Source organism: Phyllostomus discolor, chromosome X, assembly GCF_004126475.2.
Source record: "Phyllostomus discolor isolate MPI-MPIP mPhyDis1 chromosome X, mPhyDis1.pri.v3, whole genome shotgun sequence".
Lineage (NCBI taxonomy): Eukaryota > Metazoa > Chordata > Mammalia > Chiroptera > Phyllostomidae > Phyllostomus > Phyllostomus discolor.
Window position 1 is genome coordinate 85,214,794 of NC_050198.1, and position 18,198 is coordinate 85,232,991.

An 18,198-nucleotide genomic window follows, 5' to 3' on the forward strand; every position below is an offset into this window, starting at 1 on the left:
TACTTGTTTATGCTGAGTAGAGTTTTCTTTTCCAGAAGGCAGTAAACTAGATTCGACGGCCTTTCAATTCCTGGCAGAACCCTAGTATGTGTGTCGGGTGCTAGGAGGAGCCGGTGAGAAGCCGGACAGAAGGGCAAAAGGTCCAGGCAGAGAGAACCGTGAGTGTTGCGGTCCCTTTAAGAGCGGGTGGGGCGGTGGCGGCACCCGAGGCGCGCGCACTCTACCGGCTTCTCCCGTGCCCCGCCTCCTTCCCGTGAGCCCTAGGGGCGTGGTCCGACCGCGGGCGGTGCCGGGTGAAGAGCGGGGTAGGGGGCGGGGGGAATCATGGCTCCGCGCGGCTGGCTGAGGTCGACGCTCCGCCGCGGCACTGGCGGCGGCGGCGGTGGACCCCGGGCCCACAGGCTCAGGCGACCACTCTGGTTGCTCCTTGCAGTGGGCGTCTTTGGCTGGGCCGGGGCTTCGGACGGCGCTGGCGGTGCAACGAGAGCCATGGACGAAGAGATCGTGTCCGAGAAGCAAGCAGAGGAGAGTCACCGGCAGGACAGCGCCAATCTGCTCATCTTCATCTTGCTGCTCACCCTCACCATTCTTACCATCTGGCTGTTCAAGCACCGCCGGGCCCGCTTCCTTCACGAAACCGGCCTGGCTATGATTTATGGCAAGTGCCTCACCCCCACGTCCGACTCTGGCGCTCCCCCTTCCTCTGCCTGCGGGCTGCTTGGTCTCCTCTCCTGGCACTGCCAGGCCTACCTTGAGTTCTTCTGATCCTTTCATTTTGTGCCTCTTCCTCGCCTCCCTTCTTTCTGCTACTCTCCCTGTTTCTCTGCCTCATCCCATGTCCACCTTAGCCTCGTACCCCATTTTGCCTTCCTCTCACCGGCCTTTCTTCTGCCTGTCCACACCTTTTTCCCCTCTGACCCCACCCCCTTTTCCTTCTGCACCCCTCTGCCTTCCAAGCTTGGGACCCTGGACTGAGGACGGAAAGGGAGTGGGTGCGGTGTCTCGGATTGGGCTGAAGACGGGGGGAAGGGAAGACAGCATAGCGATCTGTTTCTCAGGGGTGTCAGTTTGTTTAGGGTCCATTTAAGCTGCAGTAGTATCTCTCCTGCTCAGAACCTGGTGTTCTTTTGGAGCCAGAGTCCACCTTTACCCATCACCCAATTTTTGCTACGCCCTGTCCTTTCGTGGTGGAGAATGAAGACCTTATTCCCGTGTAGCCCAAGGAAAAACCCGAACGTGAAAGAAGCTAAAGAAGGCTTAGGCATTGTTAATGACGTTCTGGTGTATTGTGCCGTGTTTGTAAAATCTGATATGCATATACATATGGTTGACCCTTCCAATTCAAGCGTACCGAGGAGAGGAAAAGGAAGAGTTAAAGTATCTTCCAGCAGTGTGTTGTACTATACAATGATGAGGACTGTTCAGCCAAGCAGTAATTAGGAACACCACACATATGCACTATGGCTTGCTGGTGGCATACAGTTATTGACAGATCATTGAGTAAATGGCTTCAGTTCTTGTGTCTTGGTATAGGGTATTTTTTTAGGTTATTTATTTATTTACTTATAATTTTGGGTCATAAGGGGAGCTGGGCAAATAAAACCATGAGCTCAGAAGCATTTTGGCCTGTGCTGGAGTGTCATAAGAGGAAAAAATACATACTGCTGACTGTCTTAATCCAAAATGCCTGTGAGTGTGGATATGGCTGAAGAGATTCTGGAGGACAAACAGTTCTTTCTGTGCAGTACATGGGTGAAGATTATCTTCATTTGGAACAGGCTTAAACTGATGAGCTTGTTGAGCTTTGTTTCTCAGACTTGCAGATAGGTGGAAAAAGCCTTGACACAGAAAGACATTTCCCCACGCACCCCCCCACCTTTTCCAGAAAATACAGACTTCTGGAATGTGCATCTCAAGGGTAGCAAGGAAAGATAGTTGTGTGCATCAGGACTGTGCATGAACTCAGGCTTATTTTTCATTTGTAAGGCAATACAATTCTGAGCTGGTGTGCAAAATATCTCTTCTCCCTAGGATTCTTAATGTTTAGACATCTTAGATGGTTTTCATATTTCATATTTTTTTGCATTTTATTTGTAGCACCCCTTAAGCTAAATTGGCTGGGTAGCTATGTGCATCTCAATGTAATTTCTACGGAAAACAGTGTGTGTGATTTACTTACCATCCTCAACAAATGTTTCCTAATTAGCCTACTATGTTTTATGCACAGAAAATACAAATAGATATAAGATCTCTGCCTCCAAGGAACTTAGTCTTCTTAGGTAGACAGATCATATAAAGAAAATAATCACATCTTAAATTCTGTTAAATGCCAAATGAGTATTATGGTGTTAACGTAAGGAACCTATCACAGAAACCTCTTTGCTGTAGTGAGAGAGAGTATGACATACGGGTTAAAGGTGCAAGGCTTTAGACCAGAGGTCTGCAAATTTCTTTTCTGTAAAGGGCCAGATAGTAAGTGTTGTCAACTCTGTGGGTCACATAGGTCTCTGTCTCTGTTGCACATTCTTCTTTGCTTTGTCTTTTCTTTGTACAAACCTTTAAGAACATAAACATTGTTCTTAGCTCTTGAGCCATATAAAAGCAGACCATCACCATAGTTTGCCAACCCTGCTTTAGAGTCAGGCTTGGGTTCCTGTCTCACTGTTCCAATAGCTCTGTGTGATCTTAGGCAAGCCCCTTGACCTCCTACATAATCATCTATAAATTGGGAACAATGATAGTAGGATTACTGTGATGAAGAAATGTTTTTAGCTTAGTACCTGACTCCTAAGTAAATGCTCAATAAATGATAGCTGTGATACGATGAATATTGCTATTGCAACTGTATTTTCTCAGGTTAGGCTTGGAACGGTTCTTTTAATTGCTTGGTCTTATAAGTTAAGAGGCAAACGTTATTTTTTTTAAAAAATTTTATTTATTTTTAGAGAAAGAGAAGAGAAGGAAGAAAGAGAGGTAGTAGCACATCAGTGTGTGGTTGCCTCTCACGTGCCCCCTACTGGGGATCTGGCCTGCAACAGGCCAGGCATGTGCCCCAACTGCGAATCAAACTGGCTACCCTTTGGCTCACAGGCTTGCACTCAATCCACCAAGCACACCAGCCAGGGCACAAACATTAATTAAAAAAAATCAAATAGAGACTTAGAATTGCCCTGAACATATTTGCTCTTTGGCAGTTGATATCATTAACCTCACCTACTTCTTCAGCTGAAGTTGAAAAGTAGGATTATGAATTGTATTTTCTGATGTTTCTAAGTTAATAAAAAATAATAACCACCTTACTGTTAGCATTTTGTGAAGGAAAAACAGAGTATCTCTTGTGGAATATAAAGTGGAAGAGTGGTTGATTTGTCACAACTTGGCATTCATTAGCCTGTCCCATTTTCTTAGTAAGGGCAGTGGGGGCTATGGACGAACAGCCTCTTAACTCCTAGGTCCAGTGTGAGAATAGATTACATTGAGTCAAAGTAGTTTCAATGCCATGGAAATTGACATTTTCTAATCCCAATCACTGCCTGCCATTTATTTTTCTTATGACTCTTATACTACCCTGGCTATTATTATAATATATGATTTTAAGACCTTTATTTTTTAGCTTGACTTTCAGGTGAAAAGGCTTCTTACTCTGGGAATGTCCAGACCTCTAAGATTCAGCCCACTGATGATTTTATTTCTGTGATGTTCATTTAGCTACATAAATCCTGGGGGATGCTTTTTAATATAAGTGTCTCCTTTACCTTTTTGAAAAGCAAGGGTAAAAAATATTAAATTGACAATGTGGTCAGTTCCTACCATGTCAAAGCACCTAAGTATTTTGTTGATGGGGCTAGTTTGCTTAAAAAGCTTAAAAGTGAGATGAAGGAAATGAAGATTATCAGGGTAGTCAGTTGGGTCTGAGAAGGGCTCACTCACTGCAGTGCACTTACAGATGGTATGAAAAGCAAGACAGGGAAGAATTTGTTTTGCCTTAAACTTACAGCATTCACAGTCCTATGCTTAATTAGTGTGATTAATAACTTTATTAAGTGCTTTTTGATGCATGAGCGAGCTTTTGGAAATACAGATGTGAGTCATTATTCTTAGATTTTTCATCATTCCTAGCATTTACTAGATTATAAGCCACAAAGCACTTATAATCTAGTAACTTAATAGATAATGTTTATTGAACATTACAATGTGTTAGACACTGCTCGATGCTGTCCAAGTATCACTTCATTTACACCTCATAACAACCCTGTGAGATAGGTACTATCTTCCCCATTTTACAGATGAGGAAATTGGGGCACAGAAAGGATAAATGACCTGCCTGAAGTCATAGAACTTGTTAGTATTGAGCCAGGATTCAAACCCCATCAGTCTGGCTCAAAAAGCATCATTCTTAGTCCCTAGCCACATTGCTTCCTGTCAAAACAGTAAAATGTAACTGTGAAGACAAAACAGATTAGTATTGTGATCAACTACATTTGAGGAAACTCAGCTTCACTGAGAGGTTATTTACCTTATGGTCACAGACTAGAACTTGATGGAACCAGAATTCATACGTCTTTCTGATTCCAAACTTTTGCTTTTATTCCTACACCATACTGTAGTAAATTTCATGAGATAAAAATATGTAGGGAAATAATACATAAAGTTGTAGGGTTTTTAAATTTTTTTATTTATTGATTTTAGAGAGAGGGAGGGAGGGAGGGGATGAGAGAGAGAGAGAGAGACATAGACATCAATTTGTTGTTCCCCTTATTTATGCATTAATTAGTTGACTCTTGTATGTGCCCTGACTGAGAATCAAACTCACAACCTTGGTGTATTGGGAGGATGCTCTAACCAACTGAGCTACCCAGCCAGGGCTAAACTTATAGGGGATTTGGAGGTGGATTGTGAGGGAGGGCTATGAGAGAATGGAGACCTAAACCACTGGAGAAGTTAGTGCTGATGTGAGAGTGGGGAGATGGTTAGAAAATTATAGTGCCTTTAGAAAGAGAAAACCCAGATTTCAATTCTGTCTTTGTCACTTAATGCCAAATAATTTTGGGCAAGTCATTTATCCCCATTTTATAGATAAGCAAATAATGACCAAGAGATTTATAATAGTATGTCTTTCATAAGGTTATGAGCATCAAATGATATTTGCAGTGACAGCACACACTTTGGCAGCACATGTACTGATATTTGCAGTGACAGTTCAGATGGTATTGGCTCAAGGTCCCAGGTGAAAGGGTTTTCTTGGAAAAGAGGTTGATCTTTCCCAAGAGGGAGCTCAAGAGAAATGAGCTCAAATTGAGATGGAAAGGCTTGGAGTTGAGGCAGCTTATATTGAATGGCCTCCAGCTGCTCAGGATAGAGGCAGTGAGATTGAGGACTTGAGGAAGATAAAGTTTGGAGTACCTGGAGGAGACAAATAGATGAATAAACACATGTAAAACTAACCAGAGGTCAGCAAAAGCCTTGACTGTCTTACCTGTCTTGAATTTCAATGAACTTTTAAGACGGCATCTAACAGCATTCTCATGAATTAGATAAATATTATACACACACACACACACACATATATAGATACATATACTTTTTAACATGTGCAAATTTTATCAATTTTGGCCACACTTAATACCCCAGTGAATTACCTTCCCTATTTTTGACTAGCAGAGGCTTGTAGTTTCATAAGCCTAAAGAATGGGCTGGAATCCAGTAGGAAACCGATTTCCACTGACTGTGCCTCATACAGTGGCGGAGCCTTTGGGTGATACTGGGTTCTTTATCCCTGGGAGAGTTTCTAGCATAAGAGGGTCAGGAATGTATAAAAGGGGTGGGGCCTCTCTGTTTTGTGAAAGCTATCTTGTGGAGATTATATTCTTTGTTGACTGTTAGTGCTCATTTTACATTTCATGATATTAATAATTTTTGTGCCTCTGCCTGTGTAGGAGGCTAGAAGTTTCTGCCTTGTCCCCTTAACAAAGCACTCTTTTTATGTAGGTTCTCTTTACTGAGAATTGCTTTAACTCCATGATGAGGATTTGACCTTTCACAGAACCCAAATTAACTTGATCTGCTAACTTTATTCCAAAAAAAAAATTCCAACTTTTTAGATGTCTGATGCTGTAATGAAAGGATCTTGATTTTTTTCCCAAGCTAAGTAATTATTCTCCTTGCTGATGTTTTACCTGCCAAGGTTTATGTCTCAAATTTTTCCAAGGGCTGAGCTTTCCTCAGGGCACCCAGTGACATTTCAGCATTGGGTACTTTTCCTCACAGAGTCAGGCTTGAGAACATGGGAAAAATTTCTGCAGCTGTTATTAGTGTTTATAGTGTTGTAGCATGACTTCTGCACATATATAAAGGGACAACTTTTACTGAGCCTCTTAAGAGCTCTTGTGGGGTAGTAGGAAAAAAAGCTATTACTATATCTTATAGGCAGAATTGCCTTTTGTCTACCAAGTTACGTTTATTTATCAAACATAGCGGATTCCCAGTTGTCAGTTTTTAATTTTGTTTTTTGTAGGTGAGATATTTTCAAGGTGTATCTTTCACTTATTTTAAGGCTGAACCTTTGTTAGATTTTTTTTTAAGCTGATGTCATTGTACTGATCATCATTTAACCATTGCTGCTCACCTACAAAAATGTGTGGCTCTTAAGTTGACTTAGAAGATCCCTCATCCCCATCTCTTCCCCTTTCCAACCAACTACTTCCCTTAGAACTCCTATTTCTGCTTCATCACTTTCCACACTAGAGTGGCTTCTGTCTGCTCTGCTCCACTGCAACTGTGCTTACCAGGGTCACCTCTGACCTCCTTACTGCCAACCCCTATGGACACTTTTTAATGCCTGTCTTCCTTGACTTTGCTGTAGCATTCACAGTTTTCTCACTTTCTTCTCTCTTTCCTACTTCCTTCTACTCCACTGGGTTTTCCTTTTTAGATTATTTCATCAACTCCTCCTCTACCAGCCTTTTACTGTTGGCTATTAAATCTTTGGATAAAACCCCAGGCTTCTATCCATAGTCCTCTTTCCATTTTATGTGCTCCCCAGGTGATTTCGTCTGCACCTGACTCAGTCATCTTATGGCTGCCAAGTGTGTATCTCCAGTTGAGACACCCCTCCCCCTTCCTTGAGCTCCAGATCCCATATACTCAACTGTGCATATATCACAGGTACATCAAACTCAATGTGTGCAATACCACACTGCACATTTCCCCTGTAAATCTGTTCCCTGTCCCACTGAATGGCCCTGCTATCTGCCTGGCTCCTCAAGCCAGCTCGCACCTAGTTGGCAGGTCAGTCCAGGCTGTTCTTAGTCTTCCATCTCCCTTATGTCCAGTCTACTCAGTTACCAAATCTTCCTAAAAGATAATACTGCTTCATCACTTCCCACACTAGATTTAGATTTTTCTAAAAATCTCCCTATCTCTATCCTCTTATAGCAGGGCCTAACCTCTTAGTGCCTGAATGATGGCAGTGGCCTTCTTTCCAGCCTCTCTGACCCTCTGTGGTTTAGACCCTTCTTTCTAAAATAGAATTCTGATGTCAAGCCCCTGTTTATAAGCCTTCTATGACTTTATGCTTTCAGGATAAATTCAAACTCCCTTCTTCAACATTTAAGGTCTTTTATGACTCACCTTCTGCTGATCTTTCACACCTCAACTCTTGTCCCTTAATACCCCAGCCGTGGTGAACTGCATGTGATTCCCTGAATGGTCTGTGTCCTCTCACTCTTCCTTGACTGCATATATACTACTTACTATTCTGCCTACCTGTGAAACTTTCCCCTTTACTTTATTAGCTGCTTAGGTGACACCTCTGGAAAGACTTCCCTGATGTTCTACTCCCTCAGGCTTGTTTAGGTATCTCTTTTCTGTTTTTATAACATCCGTATACATATATATTATATTATAAGTTTTTATTCAGTCTGCTTTTGCTAACTAGACCGAGAGCTACTTGGAGGGACCTTGTTTTCATCTGTAAACCCTGGGGGCCTACTTAGCATAGTACTCAATTCATATATACAGATATATATATATATATATATATATATATATATATATATATCTCAAAAGAATGGCTGGCTGGTTAGAGTGAAATGAGACAGGAAGTTAAAATGTAACTAATTAGGGGCATACTGTGCATCTTGGAGTTAAAGATCTAGAAGTTTAATTTGCAATTGAGGTATATACCTCTGATTTTTCCCATAACGGCTCTAATAGTGCTTGGTTGTTTTTCACTTCATTTAAAACAACTTTGTTAGATTGTATTGTGGCAGCTGTCATATCAGCATGCATTAAAAAAAACTCATCAAAATGGGCGAATTTTTGTGCCGTCATTTTAATGTGGATGATGGAAGAAGATACATAACATTTTCAGCATATTATGCTTTATTATTTCAAGAAACATAAAAATACAACTGAAATGCAAAAAAAAGATTTGTGCAGTATATGGAGAAGGTGCTGTGACTGATTGAATGTGCCAAACGTGATATGTGAAGTTTCTTAGTGCTATTGACATTTTGGCCAAATAATTCTTTGCTGGGGGCTGTCTTATGAACTGGAAGATGTTTAGCAGCCCCCGCCCCTGGCCTCTACCCACTAGAAGCCAATAGTAAGAGGTAGCCAACATACTCAAAATATCCAAATCAATAAAGTTATTGGTGAAAATGAAAAATGTGTCTTATTTTACAAAAAAAAAAAAAAAAAACCCATACAGACTTTTTGGCTCACCCAATATATAATGGAATATTATTTGACCATAAAAAGGAATTAAGTTCTAATTCATGCTACAGTGTAGATGAATCTTGAAAACATTATGCTAAGTGAAAGAAGTCAGATAAAAGGTCACTCATTGTAGGATTCTATTTATTTGAAATGTTCAGAATAGGCAAATCTATATAGAGAGAAAATAGATTAGTGATTGCTAGGGAAATAGAGTGACTTCTAATACATATGGGGTTTCTTTTTGGAGCAATGATTATATTTTTGAATTAGATAGTAATGGTCAGTATACAACTTTGTGAATATACTAAAAGCCACCAAACTGCACAGTTTGAAAGGGTAAACTTTATGGTTTGTGAATTATATCTCAATAAATCTGTTATTAAACAGTTTGATCAATATAGGTTTATAGTACCTAGAACATTGTGCATATTTGAATATCGGTATGATAATCCAGGTAAAATTCTAGCAGGATGTTGCTATCATAATGCCAGAGTTGAGATTTTATTCTATGTTTTGATCTGAAGCCTATCATTTAAAATTAAAATCCAACCTTTTAATAGAACTCAAACAATCTACAAATATTGACTTTCTAATTTGTTAAGTATGTATTATTTAGCCAGCTGTGTGCTTTAGGAGTAACATGAGATATGTGTGTGTTTAACAGTCTTGTGAATTGATGAACGGAGGTGGTAAACACATTTCTAACATGATTACATTGTCAGGTTGGGATACCTTGGAGCATATTCTGTGTCAGATGGTTTGAAGGTATTTTCTCATTTTGTTACCTTCCTCGTCACTCGTTCATATCTTAATCTAGAAATGCAATGATTTGTGCTATTACCCTAGGGAATATTTTTGCCTCCTGTCTCACTATATTATATGAATATTGGACTCTTAGATTTGTGAATTTAGTAATACTTCAAGATGTAACTGCATTCAATGTAAAAATTGGTTTTGAACCACAGGGGACTATCATAAGAGATTTTCTGTTATCAATTCAAAGATATGTGTAGGATACAGAAGCAGTAGTCTCTGTCTGAAAGAAGAGCTAATGTTGTTCTTTTATCATTCCAGGTCTTTTTGTGGGCCTTGTGCTTCGATATGGAATTCATGTTCCAAGTGATGTGAATAATGTGACCCTGAGTTGTGAAGTGCAGTCAAGCCCCACTACCTTATTGGTAAATGTTAGTGGAAAATTTTATGAGTATACACTGAAAGGAGAAATTAGTTCACATGAACTCAATAACGTTCAAGATAACGAAATGCTTAGAAAGGTAAGTTCCTGGTTAAAGGGAATTTTGACTTTTTAAAAATTGTCCAACTAGGAGCCAAGTAATTCGAGAGAAAAATACATAATGAATTTTTAATGATATTTAAAATAATTAGTCTTTTAAAATGGAGTAAAGCTTCAAGGAATATAATGTAATGCAGAGTAATGAACATGTCTGTACATCTCATTTTCTGATTGAGGTTGGGTACTATAACCCTTGTTGTTTTACTCAGATGTTTGCAATTGTAATAAATGGTGACCAGTATTGAGTTAAGCAGAATTTATAAGCATTTCTTTCACTTTGTAGATGGTCCTTAGAGTTTAGAGTATTTCAGCACATTGAGTTGACAATACCTAAAACACTCTCTTAATATCTCTTTGAATTCTTTCTTGCCTTGATGGTATTCTATACTGAGGGCAATTTAATCTTTCTTTGGTTCATAATCTGGCACAACTTCAGGGGCCTCGGTCTGAGTATCAGTTATTGTATCATGCTGTACATAAATACATAAAGCTTTATGTAGGAGGTTGGGTTGCAGTCTTACTGGCTCCCAGACATTCTTGAAACTGCTTTCTCCTGTTACCCTCATAGTTTCTATTCCTGAAGCTACTCAGGGTCTCTTTGTTTCCGCCCACCATTGGCCCTTTGCCTGCACTTCTGTCTTCCACGTTGACAGGACTTGGCTTTTGTAACTACTTGATTGTGTTCCTGATCATCTTGAATGCTTTGTAAAATGTTATATGAACTTTAAGTTTATTTTGCACCAAGAATTTTTTTCCATTTGTGGAAAACTCCAGTTCCTTAAAAGTTCTAGTAAACAAACTTGTAGCATGGGTATATTTGTAGATGCTTTTTGTTTATGTCGAATCCTACAATAGCCTTATGAACAGAAGGGGGTATCTGTATTATTCCAGGGAATATGTATTAAAAGAAAAGGACTGTCAGGACTAGAGATGTGTTGTGCAGAAACTTTTTACCATAATTTTATGATACAAACCTTTACTGACATTACTAGGCAAGAAGTCTGTTTCCGCTTGCCAACCATAATGCTGTACCCCCACATTTTGTTACCAGTTTTGAATCTCTGTTATTTAAAGCAAAGATAGGTTCATGCTTTCTCCTGTTTTTAAGGTTTTGAATATAGTATTTTAACACACTTCACAGATATGGCTTAACTGGTTGTTACAAATCTACGTCCTTGTCATTTGGTTGAGAAGTAAAACAACATATATCCTATATGAAAAATTTTTCAGTTACTGCAGTAAGATTCTTGCCTTTTGCCTGTTTAACATTTCTTTTTTTCCTTTTGATAGTGTGATAATGCAGGATGAAGTCTTCTAAGAGAATTCATCTAAAAGAACTCTTTATTTTAACAGGTTACTTTTGATCCTGAAGTATTTTTCAACATATTACTTCCTCCTATCATATTTTATGCAGGATATAGTCTGAAAAGAGTAAGTGCTTTTGTATTTTATATACTTTGAACAACCTTAAACTCCATGGGCTTTGTCATCTTTGACGCTTCTGAAACAGGCAGTTCTTCCCAGGTTTCCCTTCCTTCTCCTCTCCTTACCCTTTTTAGATGCTGAAGTTTATGCCTGTACAAAAATTCTTTCTCTTGTTTCCTTTAATGAACGATGCCTTTAATGTTAGCACAGCACAGTAGAATAGAAAACATTTTCTTTTCCAATTAATTGTTAAGTATTCTAACACAGTGTAACCTTTTCTTTTGTCAGAGACATTTCTTTCGAAACCTTGGGTCTATTCTAGCATATGCTTTTCTTGGAACAGCAATTTCTTGTTTCGTAATTGGGTAAGTACTTGAAGCTTAAAACATTTTTCAGCTTTCAAATGATAATTTAAAAATAACACCTATTTGATTTATGCAATATTGTATTTCTGAATGTGTCCAAGGACTTTTTTTCAGTAAAGTGTGTTCATGTAGGTAAGTTGTCATAGTTTTTCTCAAGGCCAAGGTGTTACCATATTTAAATGGCCTGAATTAACTTTCGGATTGGTCACAAAGTACTACAGTGGACCCATCTTCTTATTCTTACTGTATTCTAACTTCTTTAACAAGTTGATGTTTTTTTCTAAAGTAGAAATATGTTTTGAACAGGTCAATAATGTATGGCTGTGTAACACTGATGAAAGTAACCGGACAACTTGCGGGAGATTTTTACTTTACAGACTGCCTACTGTTTGGTGCCATTGTATCAGCAACAGATCCAGGTATGTTTTACACGAGAGAGGAGCTTGAGTACTTAAGGAACAGTGTTGCTGGCAAAGCCCGTGTGGGTAATTCTTCCTTTGAGGTGCAGAATTCATGATCAGGTACTTCCCATAGTACTATACTTTCCAATTCTGGAGGAAAAAAACAAAATTCATGGTTTCTTTTGGCTTATGCACACATTTTTCCCCTTTTACTTTATTACATTTGTCTGTCACTGGTCCAATAATCTGATGCTGTTTGGACACGGACTATAAGGTATTTTCTTCAGGTTTCTAGGTTGGCCTCTATTCCTAGTGATTATGTATAGGAGATGAACTAGATTAAATAAAATGGGTAATAAATTACATACTTCCTTTCAAGCTTCTAGAAAACCAGTTCCCTAAAAAGCTTCTGTTTGCATTCAGCCATGTGCATTTAAGAGTAATAAAAGAAGTTTTTAAATGATTGTTAGAAGGCAGTTGTACTACTACAGATGTGATTTTGGGACATTGGTGGGCTTCAACATACATTTAAGGGTTTTTATAAAACTGGCCGTATAATTATAAAACAGTTTTGATATTAGCACAGCTGAGGAATGAATGTGATCATACTGAGTTAGGTCGTAGTTTTCCAAATATAGTGTTGGTGGGCTTAATAGCTACATACTAGGCATTTAGAGAATGTATAGGCTGAAGACATAGGGATAGGAACATAGATTGCAGTTTTTGAACTAAGGATGCAAGTTTTCTTTTATTAGACTTTAGGACCTTGGTAGAGGTTTGTCCTGTTGTACCCTTTGACCTTGTATGTTAATCACCTTCTTATTGCCATCCAGCACAATAAAAGGTAGGATCCTGAGGTTATCTCTGGACTTTCAGGTTAACCTTGATAACACAGGGCATTATAGGAAGTAGGAAATACATTTTAATGTATCCTGTAAGAAATTATTTTAAAAGAGAAGAAGACATTTTAGAGATACATTTGTGTCGTTGAGCATTTTTTTAAATAGAAACTCAAATTGCTCCCTTAAATTACATTAAAACTGTCTCATTATTTGTAACTGCTTCCATTATCAAGACAAAGAGATAGGATGGCTTTTGCAAGGAGCCAGTGCTCTCTGTTTCTGTGTCCTCACTAGAAGAACGGTCCTCGGCTTTTTCAAGCCTATGAGAAATTTAAGTCAAAGCTACATTGCTTCAACCTTCTGGTTTTGTTTTTGCAGGGGTATTGCCTGAGTGGCCTTTTCCTTGTGTAAAGTTGGGCAGTTATATGTATTCTGAATATAAAGGCATATTCCCCTGTAATAAATCTTTTATTTTATAATTGTTTACTTGATATAAGGTTCTCTTTTTTAAAATCCTGCAGTGTTGCTACTGCTCTCCCTCTCTCCTTTTTGGTAAACCTTAGGATCAGTATATTCCAGATGGAATACTTTGTAGTAGAAACTATATATTTTAAATGCAAGTTTCCTGGGGGATGGGGTTGATTGGCATTTGAAGAGGCTCTCCTATCTCTAGTTATAATCATCTTTCATGTCTGCTTGGGTTTAATGAGTGAGCTGTATGTGACTCAGCAATTAAAGTTGCAAAGCAACCTCAGTTTTGTTTGATTTTATAAGAATTCTCATATAATTGTTTCCTAAAAGAAGGTTTTTTATCTTCTCAAGCTGTAATAACATGAAGGTTGGTTTCTTATTAAGTTAAACATAGCAGCTGTAATTCTGGTCAAAAAGCAAACTTGCATTTTCATTTCCTACTCTCTTTGCTAAGCCAGTGCTTGGAATTTACAAGTCAAATAGAAGTGAGTTGTAAGGCTCCAAGGGAAAAATGAAGTTTGCAGCAGGAAATGCTTTCCATAATATTCTTCTTCAAAGATTAATGATCACCTGGTCTATAAGAAATTCTGAATATATTCCTTCTAGAAAAGAAATATACAAGACAACATTAGCATTTGCATGAGGAATGTAGGCCAAGTCAGTCTTCCAAGGTTATTTTCAGCTGTTTGTAAGAGGGAAAGGAGACATTGCAGGTACACATTTAGGGAAAAGAAAAACATTGACATAAAATTACTGATTCTTTAATATGGTAAAAGAATGTTTATTAAAATTGAATTCTAAGACAAAGAAATGAATTTCTAAATATTGATTGTAATCATCTGTGGTGGGGAATATGTTATACTGGTAATGTCTAAATATTCATCTGACTCTTTCTGCTTGCTAGTGACTGTTCTTGCCATATTCCACGAGCTTCAAGTTGATGTTGAACTCTATGCACTTCTTTTTGGTGAAAGTGTCCTCAATGATGCTGTTGCCATAGTGCTGTCTTCGTAAGTGTTTGTTTTCTTTTTATATTCTGTATATTGAATGTTAGGGTACTAGGAACCAAAAGTCACTTATTGAATAAAGTGTGTTATGAATGGAAACATTTGAAAGAATAGGCATTCTTTTCCTCTTGAAGAAATGCATACTTATAGATCACATGGAAAAATGCAAGGCTGAAAAAGGACAAAAAAAATATGTTCTCCTAACACCTAAAGACAATTACTGTGAGCATTCTGTGGACATTTCTTTTTATACTTGTTTCTATGTGTATTTTTACATAGTTGTGATTATTATATATGTATAATTTTATATGTTTTATCATTATAACATAAACATTTTTCAAATTAGAGTAAATTTTTGAGATAGATCATATATTTATAAAAAATCAAAACCGTATAGCAGGGATGTCAAACTCATTTTCACCGGGGGCCATATTAGCCTTGTGGTTGCCTTCAAAGGGCTGAATATAATTTTAACTCCTTAACAATTAAAGAGTAGTTATGTTTATACAGTCCTAAAATTATTTCGGCCCTTTGAAAGCAACAGCGAGGCTGGTGCGGCCCCATGTGAAAATGAGTTTGACACCCCTGCCATATAGAAAGGTGAATATCAAAAAGTCAGATTCTTATTCCTGTCCTCATCCATCTGCTCCCCTAGCTCCTTATAGTTTACCATTTTTATTAGTTTCTTATGTGTCCTAATATTTCTTTATTCAAATACAAGCACACATATAAATGAATATTCTTTTTCTTTAATTTTTTATTGATGTTCAATCACAGTTGTCCCCATTTTTCCCTGTTAGTTTCCTCTGCCCTGCCCACCCACCTCCCACATTCTTATTGCACCCTTCATTTCTTATTTATTTCATCTTCAGTTTTATTTTATTTATTTTTTTATTTAATCCTCTATTGCATTTTTTCCATTACCATTTAGTCCCCTTATACCCCCCTTCCCCAGCAGTGACCACACTGTTGTCCATGTTCGTGAGTCTTTTTTCCTTTTTCCTTAATCCCTACCCCCGTCACCTCCCTGCCACCTGTCATCCTGCTTTCCATCTATGAGTCTGTCCCCATTTTCCTTGTTAGTTCAGTTTGTTCTTTAGATTGCACATATGTATGAAATCATATGGTGTTTGTCTTTCTCTGATCAGCTTATTTCACTTAGCATAATGTTCTCCAGGTCCATCCATGCTGTTGCAAAAGGTAAAACTTTCTTCTTTTTATGGCCAAGTAGTATTCCATTGTGTAAATGTCCCATAGTTGTTTTACCCACTCATCCATTGGTGGGCACTTCGGCCGCTTCCATATCTTGGTGATTGTAAATAATGCTGCAATGATCATAGGGGTTATTATGTTCTTACAAATTAGTTGTTTTGGGTTCCTTCAGATACATTCCCAGAAGTGGAATCATTAGGTCCAAAGGCAGAACCATTTTTAATTATCTGAGGTATCTCCATATGCTTTCCACAGTGGCTGCACCAGTCTGCATTCCCACCAGCAGTGCAAAAGGGTTCCTCCTTTCTCCACATCCTCGCCACCACTTGTTGTTTGTTGATCTATTGATGGTAGCCACTCTGGCAAGTGATATCTCATTGTGGTTTTAATTTGCATTTCTCTGATGATTAGTGACCTTGAGCATCTTTTCATATGACTATTGGCCATCTGTATGTCCTCTTTGGAGAAGTATCCATTCAGGTCCTTTGCTCATTTTTTAATTGGGTGGTTTGTTTTTTTGGTGTTGAGTTTTGTAAGTCCTTTTTAAATTTTGGATATTAATCCTGTATCAGATGTATAGGCGAATATGGTTCTCCCATTCTGTGGGTTGTCTTTTTGTTTTGTTGATGATTTCCTTTGATGTGCAAAAGCTCTTTAGTTTGATGCAGTCCCATTTATTTATTTTTTCTTTTGTATATTTCTTATTTTTAAAGTATCGTGCTACATATGCTCTATAGCTAGCTTTGTCTTACATCACTGTCTTCTGGAGATGTTTCTATATCAAAACAGAGTTTTCTCATTCTTTGTTTTCAGCTACATAGTGTTCTATGTACTATACTATGAACTGAACTATAGTTTCTTTAATCAGTCTCCTATTGTTGGAAACAAAGTGTTTTCAGTCCTTTGCTATCCCAAATAATGCTGCAGTGATTAAACTTGAACTTAATCTGTTTTATACATGCATAGGCTTATTGGTGGAATAAATTTCCATATATAAGATTAGTGGGTTAAAGAATAAATACATTTGTAATTCTGTTAGACATTACTAAATTGTCCACCAAAGGGATTATGCCATTTTGCACTTTAACCACTAAATTATGGAAGTGCCTATTTCCTCATAGCTTCATCAACAGACTATTTGTAAACTTTCGTATTTTTTGCTAATTTGATGATTGAGAAATATCACATTGTAGTTTACTGTGTATTTCTCTTATTTAATATCATCATTTCAGAAACATTTTTAAATTTTTAGAAGTGTTAAATAATATACCTTTTAAAAATCTTCACCAAGGATATACTTATTGATTTTAGAGAGACAACAGGAGACAGGCAGTGGGGTGGTGGTGTGGAGAAATATTGATGTGGGAGAGAAATACTGATCAGTTGCCTCTTGCAATCTATGTATGTGCCCTGACCAGGGAATCAAACCCACAAGCTTTTGGTGTATGGGACGATACTCCAACCAATTGAGCTACCCAGCCAGGGCAAACAATACCACTTCTTTAAAGACAGTTTTTGAAATGAGCAATATTTGACTCTAATTATAAAAATTACTATACATGTTATTAGAAGTTGTTTACAGGTGAATGGAGGGGTCTCGATTTCTTTTTCTTTAAAAATTTTATTTAAGGGGTCTCAATTTCTGAGGAGTCCAATTCTGCTAGCCCACTGCTACTAAGATAATATCTAACCCTGTAGACATTTGCCTTTATTCCATACCAGAGCTTTCTATGAGAGAAAAGTAAAAGGCCACCTTTTCGCTTTATCTTTTTTTCTCTCCTTAATTTATACTTCATTAACTATAAAAGAGTAATCAGTCACTGACTCTGGCTTGTGTAGCTTGAGTGGCCCTGTTTGTTATCTTACTGCAAAGTGAAAAATTATCCTTTTTGAAAGGTAACACTAATCCATTAAATATTATATTATAAAGATAGGCAAAAATCAAATCCTCTTTGGTGAGTGATATATGTAAATTGTACCCCTTCTGCCATATTTATTGCCAGACTTTTTTGCAGCTGTCTCCAGCTAATGTACATTTAATCTCAGAAGTAAATTAAAGGCTAGAACTAATATTGATACAGAACATGTGTACCTTTAGTGACAATAGGTGCAAAGTACAAGTTTTATATGATTTGAAGGGAGGGAGAAATGGATAGTGTGGTTATAACTTAGGTGTTAAGCAAATAAATGAAGCTGCAAAGATTGTTGAAGCTTTCAGTACATCGGAATGTAAGATCACCAGATGAAAAGAATACTGTACGGGCAGTTACTTTTAGCATTGATTCCCCATCTTGGATAATTATTGTGCTACTTAATCATCTAAGTATCCCTTCCTCATTGCCTAACGGATGAAGAGTCAGAAAAAACATCCCTGTTTTGGTCCTATCTTAAACTGATGTGCCCTGTCCCTTAGTTTTTTCCATTAGTAAGGTAACTTATTTCTTGCAAATTTAAGAAACAACA

At 37.9% G+C, this 18,198-nt stretch overlaps 1 protein-coding gene across 1 annotated transcript in view; it reads left to right on the plus strand.

Annotated features, from left to right (window-relative positions):
* The first annotated feature begins 295 nt into the window (after positions 1-295).
* SLC9A6 (solute carrier family 9 member A6) overlaps positions 296-18,198 on the plus strand; it is a 56,217-nt gene continuing 38,314 nt past the window's right edge. The window contains exons 1-6 of the mRNA XM_028522311.2: positions 296-658; positions 9,793-9,992; positions 11,366-11,443; positions 11,726-11,802; positions 12,109-12,221; positions 14,421-14,526. Coding sequence (XP_028378112.1) covers positions 325-658; positions 9,793-9,992; positions 11,366-11,443; positions 11,726-11,802; positions 12,109-12,221; positions 14,421-14,526 — 908 coding nt within the window. The 5' untranslated portion in view covers positions 296-324. The remainder of the gene's footprint in view (positions 659-9,792; positions 9,993-11,365; positions 11,444-11,725; positions 11,803-12,108; positions 12,222-14,420; positions 14,527-18,198) is intronic.